This window comes from Chelonoidis abingdonii, chromosome 3 (assembly GCF_003597395.2).
Source record: "Chelonoidis abingdonii isolate Lonesome George chromosome 3, CheloAbing_2.0, whole genome shotgun sequence".
Classification (NCBI taxonomy): domain Eukaryota; kingdom Metazoa; phylum Chordata; order Testudines; family Testudinidae; genus Chelonoidis; species Chelonoidis abingdonii.
In genome coordinates this window covers 217,409,436-217,426,607 of record NC_133771.1, presented here as the reverse complement: position 1 = coordinate 217,426,607, position 17,172 = coordinate 217,409,436, and the positions used below count along the sequence as shown (strand labels likewise).

The 17,172-nt window shown below is 49.7% G+C and overlaps 2 protein-coding genes across 5 annotated transcripts in view; one reads left to right on the top strand and one right to left on the bottom strand.

Moving 5' to 3' along the window:
- The window catches only part of NINL (ninein like), a 52,992-nt gene extending 46,189 nt beyond the window's left edge, over positions 1-6,803 (top strand). For all 4 annotated transcript variants that reach the window (XM_032770561.2, XM_075064551.1, XM_075064549.1 and 1 more), the window contains 4 exons: positions 401-514; positions 1,731-1,943; positions 3,752-3,865; positions 5,991-6,803. In XM_032770561.2, coding sequence (XP_032626452.1) covers positions 401-514; positions 1,731-1,943; positions 3,752-3,865; positions 5,991-6,182 — 633 coding nt within the window. In that variant the 3' untranslated portion in view covers positions 6,183-6,803. The remainder of the gene's footprint in view (positions 1-400; positions 515-1,730; positions 1,944-3,751; positions 3,866-5,990) is intronic.
- Positions 6,804-9,492: 2,689 nt separating this feature from the next.
- Positions 9,493-17,042, bottom strand: GINS1 (GINS complex subunit 1). The gene is made up of 8 exons (XM_075063494.1): positions 16,591-17,042; positions 13,889-14,081; positions 12,869-12,933; positions 12,041-12,136; positions 11,308-11,398; positions 10,997-11,113; positions 10,322-10,396; positions 9,493-9,685 (listed from the first exon to the last, which is right to left on the bottom strand). The coding sequence occupies exons 1-8, from the start codon at positions 17,040-17,042 to the stop codon at positions 9,617-9,619; spliced, it is 1,158 nt and encodes a 385-aa protein (XP_074919595.1). The 3' UTR covers positions 9,493-9,616.
- Positions 17,043-17,172: the final 130 nt, after the last annotated feature.

Sequence of the window (17,172 nt, the reverse complement as noted above, 5' to 3'; positions counted from 1 at the left end):
CTAGCTTGCTACAAGCCTATGGCTGCTCTGTGGGGTTAAGTTTGCAATTCCCTGCGTGGACATGACACACCCACAGGCAGTTTGGCTTGTTGTCTCTGGGGCTGGCGAGCAGGGTTGACACAAACCCCCAGCCTTGGGCTATCTCTGTGCCCACTGCAGTCACTGGGGAGTTTAGTCACTGCCTGGCCAAGGCTGAAGGCTTTAAAATTCCCAGCTGGCTGGTCTGTGAATGATGTTGCACTGTGCCAGGCTGATGGGTCTGCCATGACGCAGGCACCTTGTGACCACGAGGAGGGCACGGGGCTTCGTTCACCTCCACGGAACCAAGTGCAGGAACCCAAGGAATAGCCTGGTCTGTGGGGTCCTACGCTAATGGGCGCCCCTACCCTTTGCCTAACAGGTCACTCAGGTGCAGGAGCTGGAGGTGGAACTGGAACGTGTGATGCAGGAGTGCCAGACACTGCGGCTAATGGCAGCACAGTTCAGGGAGGAGCTGGAGGAAAGCCAGGATCAGGTACGGACTTGATGCAAATGCAGGCTGGGCTGGATGGTGGCTGGTCCTTGACTGCAGGTTGGGAGAGGCCTGGGTGCAAGGAGCTATAATCGCAGTACCTGCTCCGTGCTAGCAACCCCTGTGGTACAAGCCCCCCCAAAGGGGCGTAACCCTGGGGGGTCGCTGGCTCCTGTTGGCAGGGAACTGATCCAACTGGGAGGGGGGGTCAGAGACAACTGCCAGGTGTTGGGAGAAGCCCCCTCTCTGCTGGGGATGAGAATCAGAGGAGATAATGCACAATGTGCAGGCAGCCCCCAACTCCTGGATGCCCTAGGACGTGTGGCTAAACCCCAGAGAGAGGGCCGGGGCCCTCAAGGCCGCACACCCAATAGTTATAACTTGGAGCAGGAAAACGACAAACACAGTCACCTGGCGCCCTTCTCCCACATGACGGGGTGCTCTGGGGTGAACTCCCCAGGCACCTATAGCCTTCTGCTCCATGGGTATCCTCCAGCCGTCTCTGAACCCAGCCTGTCTTAGCTCACAGACAGAGGAACCAGCATCAGTCTCAGAACAGACCAACAAGAGCCCACTTCTCCAGCCATGGCTCCCAGCGTGCACTGGGCCTCTCCTTAGCATGACTGTAGGCCCTTCCTAGCGTGTCAGGGTCTCAGCTCCCAAGTCACAGGCCTTACACTTGTTACTAATGGTATCTTGTAGGCAGGCCTGGTGTGTCTGTCACAAGAGCGGAACCGATGACATGGCAGCTCGCGCAGGGCTGGGAGAGAGCCTGCAGCCTGAGTGGTGCGTTTCTGGAGCTGCTCTCTCAGCCCAGGAGCGGGTAGTTCTGCCGATTAACAACATACAGCGGAACCAGCCACGTCTGACAGTGTCGCATTGATGTTCCATCTTTTCTAGGAAGCCAGTGGCTAATGTCCTTCTGGTTGTCTGTACGTGATCATTGAAATACCCAATGGGAGTCCCCTGACCAGCCTTTCAGGCCTCAGTGACCTCACCCTGCGCCATGGCTCAGGCACTCATCTCTGTAGGTTACGCTGCTATCTTACAACAGGGGTACGTCCAGTTCTCATTGGGCCTGGAATGATCCCGGAGTCTCTTTTCTGCACTCAGCACTGTGGTTATCTGGGAGCACCCTAAATCCCCATCCCTTCTGACACTGTTGCTGTCTTCCACTGTGAAATGGTGCCTCAGTCTCCATTTTTCTCTTGTGCTGTAGTTATTAGAAGCCAACACAAGGCTGAGCCTGGCCCAGTCTCAGCACAGGCAGGAGCTGCAGCAGCTAAAGGACCACCTAGAAAGCACAGTCTCCAGGGACTGCCTCGCCCAGCTGCAAAGTAGGTGGGCAGAAGAACAGCAGAAAGTTCAGCAGCTACAAGAAAGCCTCAGCTTCCAGGCTGAGCAGGCAAGCAGGCAACTGGCCGCCTTTCAGGTAAGAAGTGGGTGCAGAGATTTCTCATCAGCTTAGGTAATGTGACCCAATAGAAAGGCCGCTGGCCTGGGACTTGAGATCTGGAGTCTGCTCCTGGCTCTTGGGTGACCGTGGGCAAGTCACTTCCCTGCTCTGTGCCTCAGTTTCCTGCATCTGATGAATGACAATGATGATACTTCACTGCCTTTGTAAGGTGCTTTGAGATCTGTGGCAAAAGGGGCAATGTAAGAGCTTGGTCATGGGACGTACCATTAATCTTAAAAATCTAACACAAAGCGCAATCCATTGTGTTAATTCAAACTCCCTAAGTGCGGCAGCCTTCTCACTGAGCTGTGTCCCAAATGCTGGGAAACAAACCTTTGCATTCAGACTGCCCGCACCGCTGAACTTCGTCCCGCGGCTAGGAACAGGAGTCGCCTTGGTGAGAGGCCGTACACCTGTTTGTGTTCAGGGGGGGAATGCCAGAGGCTGTAGAGTCGGGAGATAGTGCTGGGTGGAATACAGGACTGACGTGTGCCTGGTGACCCCTGCTACTAAGCCAGTGGGCAGTCGGGCTGGTCTCAGGGTTTGTCGCTTTCAGGCCCAGTTTCAAAATGTTCTCATTAAATCAGACAGCAAAATAAAACTGAAAAGAATGAAAAGCGAGCCTGGCAGACAATGCCAGCAGTGGAAATCGAACCCAGGAAAACGTCAAAACAGGGCTTCCCACGTCACAGTCCCTGCCTTTGGGGAAGGAGTCTCCATGCAAAAGCAATTGCTTTTAAAGACATTGCTGTAAAGTTCACCCTGCATCCTTCAAAGGTTTTGTGCTAATCCCTAAGAGCTTCCACATAAAACCCATTCAGTCCTGTCTCTGCCACTTCAGTTAATGTTTGGGCTTGTCTACATTTACAAGGCTCCAGTGGAGATGCTCCCTATGCCCGTGGGAGGGCAGGTCCCCTACCTCCCCAAGAGGTGGGAGCTGGATCGACGGGAGAATTGATGTGTCTGCACTGGGGGTTAGTTCAGGTTAACTGCACCGCTCAGGGATGTGGATCATTCACACCCCTGAGCAACGTGGTTACACTGATCTACTTTCCTAGCTTAGACCAGGCTTCGTTATCCCTCATTTCTAAGGACCCGTCGGGGATTGTGGCCCCATTGTACTAGGCATAGGTGCTGACTCCGTGGGTGCTTCGGAGCTGGAGCACCCACAGGGAAAAATTAGTGGGTGCTCTGCACCCATTGGCAGCCAAGGTCCCCTTCCACGCACCCCCCCTCCCCCTCCCCGAGCGCGGCTGCGTCCCTGCGCCTGCCTCCCAGTGCTTCCTGCCTGGTCGCTGCCAAACAGCTGCTTGGCAGCGTTAGCACGCTTGGGGGGGGTGGGAGCGGGAAGATGGCGTGCTCAGGGAGGGAGGTGGGGCTGGGACAGGGATTTGGGGAAGGGGTTGGAATGGGGATAGGGCGGGACCTCACGGAAGGGGTGAGTGGGGGCAGGGCCATGGGGGGTTGAGCACCCACGTGAAAGAGGGGAAGTCGGTGCTACAGTACTAGATGCTGTATGTGCAAATACAAACGCAGTCCCTGCCTCCGAGAACTCGCACACTGGGGTTTAGACCGTGTGTAGAGGGGAGGAGGAAGGGAAGGACGAAAGGGGTGTTTGCATTAGCGGTCACAGGGGGCTGCCAGTTCAGCCAGTGCCCGACAGGCACAATGGCTAATGGAATCCCTGTCAGGCACGCATGCACGGTGCCAGATGTGGCTCCCTGGTGAGTCCTGGGGTGGTTTGGGACTGAGGCCGGATGTGCCTTTGTCACTGTGCATTGCAGGAGGAACACAAGAGGCTGCTCAGAACGATGGAGGAGAGGACGGAGGAGCTGGAACGGGATGTGAGGAACATGCAGAGGATGCTACAGGAAAAGATGACCCAGCTCCAGGAGCAGGTCAGTGATAGAAGGGCCTTAGCCATTGACTCTGCCTGGCTGTGAGGGGCTGAGCTGGTAGGAGCTGCCATTTGTGTCTGTCAGAAGCACCTCTGGTTTCATTTCTGCTGTCGGCCCAGATCAGACCCCCTTCCCCAAGTGCTGCCGGGCCGGGTGCTCACTGGATGAATCTCTGCTCCCCTCTGCAGCAGTTCCCCTCCCCTGCGGCCCGCTGCAGAGGGGCTCTGCTAGGCTGGGTGGGTGCAGGGTTCAGAGACAGCTATATCACAGCTTCCCCTGGGTCCTCAGGAGCTGTGACAGCCAGAGTAGGGGGGCTTGCCTGTGTACCGCCAGACCACACAACTGGCCTCTGCAGGATGGGGATGCAAGGTCAGTTTGGGGTTAGCTGAGAGTGGTCCATGGCTCTGCGTTCACAGAGTCACCAAAGTGTTGGGCTGGAAGGAACCTCAAGAGCTCAGCTAGTCCAGCCCCCTGCGCTGGGGCAGGAGCAAGTAAACCCAGACCCTCCCTGACGGGTTTGTCCAACCTCCAGTGATGGGGATTCCACAACCTCCCTTGGAAGCCTGTTCCAGAGCTCAACTGCCCTGAGAATTAGAATGTTTTTCCTAATCTCTAACCTAAATCTGCCTTGCTGCAGATTAAAACCATTACATCTTGTCCTAATTCAGTGGCCATGGAGAACAGCTGACGCCTGTGCTCTTTCGAACAGCCTTTCCTGTATTTGCAGGCTATCAGGTCCCACCTCAGTCTTCTTTTCTCACGATTAAACAGGCCCAGTTTTTTAACCTTCCTTCACAGGTCAGGTTTTCTAAACCTCTGACTATTTTTGTTGCTCTCCTCTGCACTATCTCCAATTTATCCACCTCCTTCCTAAAGTGCAGCACCCAGAACTGCACACAGTGCTCCAGCTGAGGTCTCACCAGTGCCGAGTACAGCAGGACAGTTACCTTCCATGTCTTACATACAGCGCTCTTGCTAATACACCCTCCCCCTGCCCCCAAATGATATTAGCCTTTTTCGCAGCTGGATTGCATTGTTGACTCGTATTCAAATTGTGATCCACTGTAAAAACCCCAGATTGTTTTCGGCAGCACTACCACCTAGCCAGTTATCCTCCATTCGTAGCTGTGCATTGGATTTTTCCTTTCAAAGTGCAGTACTTTGCACTTGTCTTTATTGAATTTCATCTTGTTGGTATTTGACCACTTCTCAAATTTATCAAGGTCATTGTGAATTCCAGTCCTGTCCTCCAAAGTGCTGGCAGCCTCTCCCAGCTTGGTGTGATCTGCACATTTTATAGGTGTACTCTCTTTGATATCAATTAAGTCATAATTTAGCCTATAGACTTAAGACTTCTTGTTCTTCCTGTTATTCCCATACTCCTTGCACAGACATCTAAGATGTTGAGCAGATTCCCCGGCTGATTTTTCCCCTCTTGTTGCTCCTATGACTCCAGTGTAATGTTCCATTTTCCCCTGACATCTAGTCCTCTGTTACAGGCACCTTTTGTTATACTTACCTAGGGCTTTTGTCACCTCGTTTAAAGCCCTCCTCGCTTGGCTGGCGAGTCCATGTGCGAAGAGGCTGTTCCCTGATGTAGACTCTGTAGTCTCCAGTGCCCTGCCCAGCCAACCCAGAGGGACTGTGTATTCTATCCTGCCCTTAGGGTGGAGTAGCAGCTGCAGAGGGGAGGTGCTATAGGGGATAGCCCCACATCCTGGCTCTGGATTGGAGGGGTGGAGTTCATCTCCCTGCATTCCCCTTATCTAACCCCAGTGCCTGCGCTTAGTGCTGGGGAGAGAGCCCCAGGGCAGTGTCTGGAATGTCAGCTGAGTCGGGGTTATGAGCGGCTCTGTACAGCACCCTGTCTGTGCTCAGCAGAGGGTGGATAAGAAATCAGGCTCCAGTTAGATCAGCTGGGCACCAGAGGGCCACTTTCCTGCCATCAAAGCCTGCCCCATTGTCCAGGTGCTCCATTAGTGGTCCATTAATTTTGGCTCCATCTGATTCTGTAACAATTATTTTTACCAAACAAGATGAGGCCTAGAGCCTGACCCCTAGGGGAGTTCATGCAGGGCTGCATGGAATGGCCATTGACCTAAAGCTGCTTCCTTCTGCTTTCCAGCGTGACAGAAACATGAAGTGTGACCTGTTGCTGAAAGACCTGTACGTGGAGAACGCGCAGCTGGTGAAAGCTCTGCAGGTGACTGAGCAAAGGCAGAAAAATGCTGAGAAAAAGAACTTGGCCCTGGAGGAAAAACTCTCAGCCCTAACTGAACTGATTAGAAGAATGGCGCAGGCATCTCTCAGCGTGTGAAGGGGCCCCGGTGCTGGGTTTGGCTGCAACTGGAAGGACAATCAGTAGCACACACTCGTCGCTGCACACCATTATCTCAGCCTGGGAGCCACTGTGCTGCAGGGGGTACTGGCCTGGCCCAATGCAAAGGGCCAAGTTCCTTCAACTGGGGCCTGCACACTGGGTCATGGTGAACTCCCATCTGCCGCTGTGTTAGTGCTGGGTGGGGACACTGTGTGCGCCTTCCCCCACTGCACCCAGCAGGGGAAAGGGCTTGTTGAGATCTCTCAGGGAGAAGGGATAATGGCCATAAGAGAAATGTGCCCTGTTTTTTCCATGGGAAAGCACTGAATGTTTTAATGCTGTTCAGGCCATTCCATACAATAGAAAGAAGAGTCTGTCTTGGGGCTATTTACAATAATTGCAATGTGTCCTCTGAATTTGTCTGCACACTGGCAGTTTGTATTGTACATGCAGTTTTATACACAGAGAATATACTATTCACCCGTAAGTGCTGGCTGTCGTTCAGGGGCCCATGCTGCTGGAAGTGGAACGACCTGCTGTATTTTTAGGGTCTTCTGCTTTCGGGTCACTGGGAATGGGAAATAGTTTCAATATTAAAATTACATTTTTGCCATTGGTTTCTGAGTTGACTTTATCTCCTCTGGGATTTGGCTCTGCCCAACTTCCCTTGGATTCTAGGACACACAGACCCTCGCTTATATCAAGTTAAGAGTACAGGCCCTGGCCCAGCTGCAATGGCGAGCAGGAGAGCTGGGACAGTGGAGCGCTCTTGCCTTGTTCTCTGCCTTGGCTGTCAGAGGAGTCACTTTGCTCCCTGCTCCTCTCCTGTGAAATATGGTTTGGCTCATCTCTGTTCCTTCCCCCTCTTCAGTGCTATAGCACCAGGGCCCCTTGAGCAGGGAGCAAGGGAACGCACAGAATTAACTAATTAGAGAACCGAGGCTTTAGTTGACAAGTATGGAGTCTCATGTGGTTACCCAGCATGCAGGACGGAGAGGACTTGAGGACTCCATACTTGTAAACTAAAATGGCTCTTTCTTGAGAGAACTATTTACAGAGACGCTGGAACTTCAGACAGCACTCCAGCTCTGTGCACATAGACTGACTTCCAGTGCTGCCTCCAATCTACTCCCTCCAAGTTCCATGCAGGCTGCTCCATCTTTCCTTTCAGAATTTTTTGTGTGGTGTCCTTTGTACAAGCATTTACTGACTTGCTAGTACATCACCTGCTCTAGGGATAAGGCCTTTACCACAGCCCATTTTGCCCTGTTAGGCATTGGTCCTCCAAGTATGCTGGTTGTGTAAGCAGCCTCCCATTTCTTGTTTATGGTCTTACTCTGGTTGGGGGACTTGCTTTCAGCCTATTGCTGCCTTCATCCTGAGGATGCAGGGGGCACATTCTGTTTACCTTCTGTGTTGCTCATGTACCTCCATTTCTTCTGACTCCCTGATGTCAGGCCAGCTGATGCTGTAGATCATTCTAAGTCCTCCTGATCCTGGCCTTGGACTTGTCTTCTGCTACTTCAAAGTTGTCCTTGCTTTGAGTCTTGCAGCTGTAGCTACCTCATAGGACCTCTGTGCCAATGCAGCGTGGGCTGCTACCTCTGGCCATTGCTTTGTGGCTGGTTGGACTGTGCATAGTGACTTCAGGTCCTTGTCTCCTTTGTTGTAGGGGCTGCCTGCCTAGCATGGGGTTCTCAATCTTTTCTGTACTGTCTGTCCTCTGCGGGGTTGGGAGACTCCTGGTTCCGTTGCCCTCCGGTTCCTGTGCTGGGTGACTATCTAGTCCCAGGGAGAGTGTAGTGCAATGGTCCTACAGGGACCTTCCTGTCCACGTTGCCTTTGCCATATGTCTGGGCCTAAAGAGCAGCTGACTTCACAATCCAGCTAGCATTGTATTGGTCAGTGAGCTAATAGCATAGCTGCCAACCTGGCAGGCTAGTGGCTGGTAGCCGCCTTCTGCGGTGCCTGTGCATTGAGTCTGGATCTGCTCGTAAGAACGGCCACACTGGGTTAGACCAAAGGTCAATCCAGTCCAGTATCCTGTCTGCCAAAAGTGGCCAATCCCAGGTGCCCTAGAGGAAGTAAACCTAACAGGTAATAATCAAGTGATCTCTCCCCTGCTATCCATCTCCACCCTCTGACAGAGGCTAGGGACACCATTCTTTACCCGTCCTGGCTAATAGCCATTAATGGACTTAACCTCCATGAGTTTATCCAGTTCTCTTTTAAACCCTGTTACAGTCCTAGCCTTCACACCCTCCTCAAGCAAGGAGTTCTGCAGGTTGACTGTGCGCTGTGTGAAGAACTTCCTTTTATTTGTTTTAAACCTGCTGCCCATTAATTCATTTGGTGACCCCTAGTTCTTGTATTCTGGGAACAAGTAAATAACTTTTCCTTATTCACTTTCTCCACAACACTCATGATTTTATATACCTCTATCATATCCCCCCTTAGACTACTCTTTTCAAAGCTGAAAAGTCCTAGCCTCTTTAATCTCTCCTCATATAAGACCAATTCCAAACCCCTAATCATTTTAGTTGCCCTACTCTCAACCTTTTCTAGTGCCAGTATTTTTTTTGAGATGAGGAGACTGCATCTGTACGCAGTATTCAAGATGTGAGCGTACCATGGATTTATACAAGGGCAATAAGATATTCTCTATCCCTTTTGTAATGATTTCTAGTGTCCTATTTGCTTTTTTTGATTGCCACTGCACACTGCATGGACGTCTTCAGAGAACTATCCACAATGACTCCAAGATCCCTTTCCTGATTTGTAGCTAAATTAGCCCCCATCATGTTGTATGGAACTTTTCCTGCCGGTCTCCTCTTCGCTGCACGTCTCTACGACCTCAATCATGGCACATGCTGCTGCCTTTTCTTCCTGTGTTCCTGCCTGGGCAGCTGGTCTGCATGAGTGGCTGGATCCTCTCCTGGGCAGTTCAGCTGCCCCTGCCATTCGGAAGTGTGGCTCCAGCAGTGGCCTTGTTTCTCAACACTCTCTCCTATAAGCTGGAGCCCCTACAGGTGGCTGACCCTCATTCCTCTGCAAGGGGCTCTCGCTCTGAAGAGGAGTGGCCCTAGCCCCTTAAGACGGTTGTTTGCCAGCTGCCTGAGCCCCGGCAAGTCCAGGCCCCACTTAAATTGAGACGAGCTTGGAGGCAGGCTACCACCAGCCCTTCAGTGACCTCCCTCCTCCGGGGTGAGTGAGGGAGTGCTACCGCCTCCATCTGTGTCCTTTCAGGGACAGAACAATTGTATCTCCCCCCCACTTCCTTTGCAGACTATAGCACCACACGGACACGTTACACTAGAAAAGTTGTATTTGCCACTGCTAAAATCACCACTACAGTTGGTTCGATTTCCTTATTACAGAGTTCATCAAGGAAGGAGGTAGATGGAGGCTGGCCCACAACTCCCGCACTGCGTTCATGACAGAACATGCTCCAGAACGCCTTGTCTGATTAACTGTTCGCATTTCCAGCGTGGTAAAAAATGCTGAAAGAAAAACAGACGTTTTCTGAATTCAAGGCAGACTTATGTGAAGACAGCCAGTTCTGCCTTTGTACTGAATACGAGTCTTGACCAGAATCACCAGGCTGCACTATAGGAACAGCTGGAGAGGACAGCAGAGCTTGATTTGCCCAGCTGCTGAGTCCTGTGTGGAACCAGTAAAGTCTCAGTGTGAAAAATGGCTAGTCTGCAACACTTATTACTGGGTGGACAATGACCGTAGTCACGGAAGCAAGCATTACACCCATAGTAACTATTTCAAGGATCAAACCATAAACCAGAATTGCCCCTCCCCCTTCACTACTGTGCATACACACAGGGGCAGATTCTCAGCTGCTGTCAACTGTTATAGCTCTGCTGACTTCTATGGCATTTTATTGCAGCTGTGCCATACTGAGTACATCACAACGGGCTCTGGGATCCTTCCACATCAAGAGCACTCACTGGACTGTCAGTTATTCCCCTTCAAGCCTTTACCCAGAGCAGTATTACGTGAAGGATTCCAAAGGAAGCACTCCCCGCTGGGGCAGAAGAGTATGATTTCCTCAACTCATTCCTACACACGGATAAGGGTTCAGTCATCCTGTTTTAGTAACAATCCTGCTCTCTTAGCATAGGTACCTGGCTATTCTTCTTCAACAGAATTGTTGTACCATCGTCAATCTCAAATTCTCCATGATCCTTTAAACACCGAACCTACAGTAAGGAGAAATGGGTCTCTTTCAACATCAGCAGATGTACAAGGACAGGAGTACCAATGTCACAGGCCCAGAATGCAATGTATGTGCTCAAATCGCTATTAACACACCTGGCCTGTGTTTAAAGCAGAGACACTCACACCAGCCCAACAACATCTAACATAAAACAGGGAACTGAAACAGAAAACCAAGCAACCTCAACCTTCGTTTGTGTGAGGCTGGCCCACCTTTCTGAACACCAGCACCCTCCTCACGCTATGTATCTCACAAAGAAATGAACGAATGGGGATGAACAGGAGTCTCTCTGGAGGTGAAGGAATAAAAGCAAGAGCACAGCGAGAAGGGGTCCTAGAAGCAGAGGGCATATTGAGCACAGTGGCACCAGAGTTTAAAGGAAAAGGAAGAGCAGAGCATGGTGACCTTCAGCCACTACCTGCACATCTTCAAACTCTTTGCTGTCAAGTGTTGCCATGCAGTCTTATGGCTTCAAAAAGAGCTGAGTGTGGCTGACGAGTCTTGTGTTGCCAGCCTGATTGTGCACTTTTAATAGATAGTTCCACACACAAAGCTCATTCAGAAGCCCCAGCCTTGCACTTACTTCGATGTATAAGCTTTTGGGAGGTTTCATGTCCTGTGTGAGGTCCAGCCCTTCCTCTCCTCCTAAGGATCTCATGTAGGTAGCAAGAGACTTTTTGTACTGATTGAACCACTCCGTCTGTAGGCATAAGAACACTAAACTAACAATCCTCCAGGGACACAGGATCTCAATAATGAGTGCACATGCTTTAAAAAACATGGCTTGTGGCCACTTTAAAATATTTTTCACTGCCTCCTTACATCTACCAGTAGAACTTCCATTCTACCCTGAATCTATTAAACAAGTCAATTGTATAACAAAGCTGGGCTTACTTCTTCAGCAGACATGTGAAATCGGAGGTCATTTGGCAAGACACTACCATACTCCCACCTGAGGGCTCGGATCCGAAGCAACCGGTCATACCTGGAAGAATTAACCAGGGATTAAAACCTCTCTGTTCTCAAGCAGAAACAGAGGTGTTAATCCAGAAAGTAATCTGGACTCAATCCCCTATTTATACCAAATCTGATGCCTTCAGAATAAAGTATAAAACCCTGTTATTCTAGTCTTCCTCCATAGGCCTGCCAAAATCATATATTTAAATAAAAACAAGGCCCCTACAGAATAAAGGAATACAATGATACAGAGACCTTCCTGTGTTCATTTTACAACATTTGTAAGGTGCTTGGATACTACTGATTAATGCAGTACTACAACCAAGATTAAACAGATAAACAATATTTCATATTGAACATAATAGTCAAGCATTGGGAAAAGAATCAAGGCCAGAATTTTCAAGAGTGGCCTCTGATTTGTGCGCTTAGTTTTTAAGCGCACATTGCAGCTTGATTCTCAGAGATGCTGGGCACCCACAACTCCCACTGAAGTCCATGAGACCAGCAAGTGCTCAGCACCCTTTGAAAATCAGGACCACGGAGTCTCAAGCTGGGCACACACAATCAGAGGAAGCGCTTGAAAAAGCAGCTCTTTGTCCATGTAAGAGACAGTATTCCGGTCACAGACAATAGCTGTGAAAGCAAGACACACCTTCCATTAGAAACTTACAGATATGCAACAACACATCGTCGATTTCGCAGCAGAGAACAATGACGAAATTTGATTGCTCGGATCAAGTCACTTCGTCCTGATTTAGCCTCATTTCTGGTAATAACGCAAAGGGAAACGGTATTACATTATGCTGAGACCAAGAAACTGGCAAGCATGTATTTTTCCTATTATTTTTCCCAAACCTACGCATTCACACAAAGCTCAGATGGAGTTTAGTTTGGAATCTCTCTGGCACTTACCACCCTCCTCACCACAACCTTGTTTTTATCCCACTGAGAGCAACATACTAGCGTTCAGCTAAGTAAATAATCTCTTGACCACATTAGCTAGTTTACTAGCTATTTTGTGTGTTCTCAGAAGTAATTTTTCTGGCACTGGGCAAATTTGTTCTTCGAAAATACAAAAGAGAACAAAGGCATAAAAATAATTGATCCATGCTGCTTATCTCATGCACATTCCTAGCTGTATTTTAGGGCATATTTTATTCTTAAATACAACAAACACTGATTTTTTTTTTCAATTTTATAAAAAGTGACATTATAACCCACAATTGCAGACCTTCCAATGAAGACCTTCAACAAAACAGGAAATACTTTCTTGTACTTTAGGCTTATACTTTATGATAATTAAGGAAGCTCTGAAATTTTAATTTTTTTTGGGGGGGTGGTGTGTTAAAAAAAGGCACAAACTCTAATGGCCTCTTTAACACACATGAACAAAGAGAAACATTCTTGTATTTGTCATTTCTAAATAAAAGGCATGCTTTCCCTTTCTTCTCATGTGTAGACAGCTCATTAGTCTTTCCACCAAGACAACCCTACTTACACATCAGCCTGGTTCTGTTCATATAAAGCTTTCATCTCCTCAAGAACTTGTCGGATTCCATCCTCCTGCAACATATAAATTCACTGATTTCAGCAGGTATTTTGAATCAATAAGTTTAAGTTGTCTAAATTAAGCATGGTGATCCATCATTACAGGCAGAGGCAGGGAGAGATGCCTACATTATAAACTGAAATGAAATATATTCAAGTCAAAAATAAATTTTTTCAAAAGAATTCAGTCTTATAACGGATTTGCCCTGCTCCAACTTTGGATGGCATCGGAATGGCCTGTTAGCTTTTCACTTTTCTGTAAACTGGTTCAGGCTACTTGCTGAGAAAGCAGATGAGCAGGATACTTGGGGCAAAGGGGCGTGATCCCACCTGCATTTAATGCATCACTATGCCTCATGGTAAATATTTGCAGGATACAGCCCTTCATTTGGTTTCAGAGAAAGACACGTGCTTTTGCCTCTTCCTTTACAGATGCCTCTTGAAAGAGGAACAATTTTTGAAGGCAAATTTGAGACTCATTGTTTTGGCCACTAACCTACAGTCTGAAATGCCCAATCTCCAACCTTTGACAGCCACAGAAAACACCACCTAATGCAGGGGTCGGCAGCCTTTCAGAAGTGCTGTGGCGAGCTGCCATTTATTCACTCTGATGTAAGGTTCCGCGTGCCAGTCACACGTTAAGGTTTTTAGAAGGTCCCTTTCTGGGAGTCTCTCACACAGAACTAACCCCTGCGGTCTGTAAAGAAGTAAGGTTTTACCATGTTTAAGGAGCTGCACTTTAAACCAAAAGGCAGAGCCCCCCCCGCCCGCCCGGTGGCCAGGCCCCGGCAGCGTGAGGGCCACCGACAATCGGGCTCGCGCGCCGGCCGGCCGGCTGCCTGCTGCCGCCCCGCGCTAGTGGGTGCCCCGGAGCCGCCCGCGGTCAGGCCCGCGGGGAAGCCGCACGCTGCAGAGGGCGCCCCGGGGAGCCGGCCCAGACACAACGCGGGGGGGCCCGCCCGGCGCTCACGTTGAAGGCGGGGAGGTGCCCGTCGGCGGGCGCGGTGCAGCCGCGCACCAGCTCCGCGGCCGCTCGCCGAACATGGGTTGCAGAGGGACCACAAGCAGCGCGGACCGAGCTGGGAACTGCTCCCCGGTCACGGAGCGCGCCCGCCGCCCGCTCCGCCAATGGGAGCGGCGGTAGGTCGTGGCCTCGCCCCTGCCTTCAGACGCCGGCGAAGGACAAACTTCCCCAGCAGCACAGAAACGTCCCGCCAGCTGCCTCATGACGAGCCGAAGGGCGGTACGTTCCGTCGCTCGCCCAGGCGCCTTGGCCCGAATGGGGCTGGGCTGAGCCCGTGACCTGCAGTGGAGAGGCCCCGCCCCCGTCGTAGTGCAGCGTAGGCCGACGTGGCCAGTGCTGTGGGGGGCTGGCTGGACACAGAGCTCTGTGTAGCCCCCGAAGTGGCCAGCACGTTCCTGTAGCTCCTCGACCGAGGCTCGGCCAGGGGGCTCCACGTGCTGCTGCCGTGAGCCCCAGCTCAGCAGCTCCCATTGGCTGGCAACCACAGCCAAGAACAAGATGACACCTCTAGCCAGGTGCAAGCAAAGCTGATAGGCAATTACCGGTCAAGTGGCCATTCTTTGGCAGTGAAGGAGGAGCAGGAACAGATTGATTTGCATTTTAACAAACGACAACATAGAATCTCTGTCTCCAGTTTTCCATGAGACTCCATGACTCCATCTTCACAGATGGAAGTTTAGGGGGAACACTCAGGAAAATGCATTTCAAAGGGTGACTGGGCTGTAAAAGTGAGGGGCAAAATACCCTGGGTAATATCTCTTTCTTTATCACTCACTATGAGGGGGAGGGATAGCTCAGTGGTTTGGACATTGGCTTGCTAAACCCAGGGTTGTGAGTTCATTGAGGGGGGCCATTTAGGGATCTGGGGCAAAAATCTGTCTGAAGATTGGTCCTGCTTTGAGCAGGGGGTTGGACTAGATCCTTCCGACCCTAGAATGTAGTCAGCCGCATTGCTAGGAGCAAGTGTTAAGGTTTTTATCTTGAACCAGTGTATTAAGTCTTAGCTACTAGGAAGGATTTTGTCTTTATCTCGCTTGTAACAATTTCTGACTTTAAATATCTAGTATGTGAACTCACTTAAAATCTATCTTTATAGTTAAATAAATTTGTTTTATTCTTTAATCAACTTAATCCAGGGTTGTGTTTAAAATGAATTGTTTGGTAATTCACATTAAAGTAGCAAACCATTGTACATTGACCCCCTTACAGGGGCAATGGACCTCTAGTATATGAACTGATCAGAGAAGCCATATTTGAGGAAAATTTAGGACTGGGCATGCATTGGGATCACCCTGCAAATAGTAACCAAGGCTGCTGGAAACCAAAGCGTGGCTGGTGTATAGCTGGCAGCCTACAGCTATACATAGACACTCAGGATGTGGTCTGTGCCTGCCTGCTGTTTGGGAGTGGCCCAGGTTGGAAGTTACAACAGCAAAGCATTGTGAGGCACTCCAAGTTGCGTGGTGACACAAACCCTCATTGATCTAGATTGCACCGCAGAATTTGATAACGCGTCCTTGCAGAGGATGAATTCTGTGATTATTTAGGTCTAAGGTCCTACAAGATTATCAACATGGGTGCAAAGGTTCACCCATCTGGTTCTTGTTGAGGTCTTTAATCTGAAATACTATTGTGACATAAACTTTTATTTTAGAATGTAGATAATGGTAGTGGGCCTGTAGAAAACTACTGAACAAGTAGTTTGACTCTTATGAACACCTCCCTAAAGTCTCAAAGACTTTTGATTCTGGATATGGTGTGATACCAAATAAACAATTAGAATTGACAAGATATATTTGTTGAGAATCCTGAAATCCTTTTAAACTGTGTTCTTCTAGGCAGTGCTGTGAGAAGTGTATTGAAGACAAGCTCTTTAAAAGACTCTTCATATAATTTTAAACAGTCTTTTTTGTTTATTTTTATGATAGGAATGAGACAGGAGAGGAGGAAAGTAGTCTTTTTTTAGACGTTTATCATCTGTAGTTAAAATATGCCCAAAGCAAGATTATATGTGTAACTTTTCCAAATCTATATTAAGATTGCTGTATTAAAATGTAACTGTGCTGGAAAAAAAACAAGTGACAAATATGTCCACAAGTCTTTCATGCAAATGCAGTAATGTTTCACATAGCTGCAGAGCTAATTGGGATATAAAGTCTCCAGCTGTGACAAAGTAACTTGTATTACCAGGCAAAGTGATTTGAAAGATATTAGAGAGGCAAAGTGTTTGAGGTAATACTGGTGAAAGAGACAAGCTTGTCTCTCTCACCAACAGAAGTTGGTCCAGTAAAAGATATTACCCTCACCCACCTGGTCTCTCTAATATCCTGAGACTGACATGGCTACAATGTTGAAAGATAATGGAGGAATACAAAGAGAAAGATGATGCTTGTGCAGGGAACAAGAAGAACCCATTTTTCTTTTTGGGGGAAACTTCCCAGATTTAATTTTAGTCTAACAGTGATGTGTGGGGGTGGACACAGAGAGAGACTTTACAGAGACCTCTTCCCAGAGTTCTGAGGTTAGACAAGGTAAATTTTTTGCAGGTGGAGGAACAGTTGGACCTGGTCAGCAGTTCTGAAAATTCAGGCCTAGGGTTGAAGTCATGGGGGCTCAGTATTTAGGGAGGAACGCTGTGATTTTCCTACTCAGAAGGGTAGACGTGTGATTTAACTAGGAGAGGCATGAGGAAGGTGGCCTGCTCTGGATAATGTGTTATCATCGTCAAGGCAACTCGGAAGTTGTACAGCCCTGGCACTGTAACCTGGATGCTAAAGAAGGCTGGATTGACATTTTCTCTTCGGCTTGTCTCCATAGCTGCTCTGTTGACGTGGCAGCGAGGGCAGTGGTGGCCAAACTCAGTGACCGCCTCCGTTGGCAGCTTTCTCCATGCGGACGTAGTGGTTGGGATGGAAGAGCCGCCTGCGTTGCCCCACGTGTCCCGTGACCTCCGCCCGGGCAGCACAGGGGTGCCCAGGCCCTGGAAGGGATCTCCCCTAGTGCTGCCTGTAGGGCGCTGCCTGCAGAGGCCTGGATACCACCCCGGACAGTGGCCGTCGTGGGCCTGTGCCCGCTTGCCCGCACTCAAGATGGCCGCCATGGGCCTGTGCCCGCTTATCAGCACTCAAGATGGCCGCCAGAGACTCGCCTGCCATCTTTGGTGTGGGCAGGAGAAGCTGAGCGCAGCCTAGCGGCGGGTCACGCAGTGACGTGGTCTCGCCACCGCCTCT

What these genes read in the sequence shown, in the direction of transcription:
- GINS1 (XM_075063494.1), bottom strand. Translation starts at nt 17,042, where the DNA reads ATGGCGGCCATCTTGAGTGCGGGCAAGCGGGCACAGGCCCACGACGGC. An exon ending in TCACACGTCTACCCTTCTGA is followed by an intron (nt 14,082 to 16,590) that starts GTAGGAAAATCA and finishes CGGCGTCTGAAG; the next exon opens with GCAGGGGCGAGGCCACGACC. An exon ending in GGCACCTCCCCGCCTTCAAC is followed by an intron (nt 12,934 to 13,888) that starts GTGAGCGCCGGG and finishes TATATGTTGCAG; the next exon opens with GAGGATGGAATCCGACAAGT.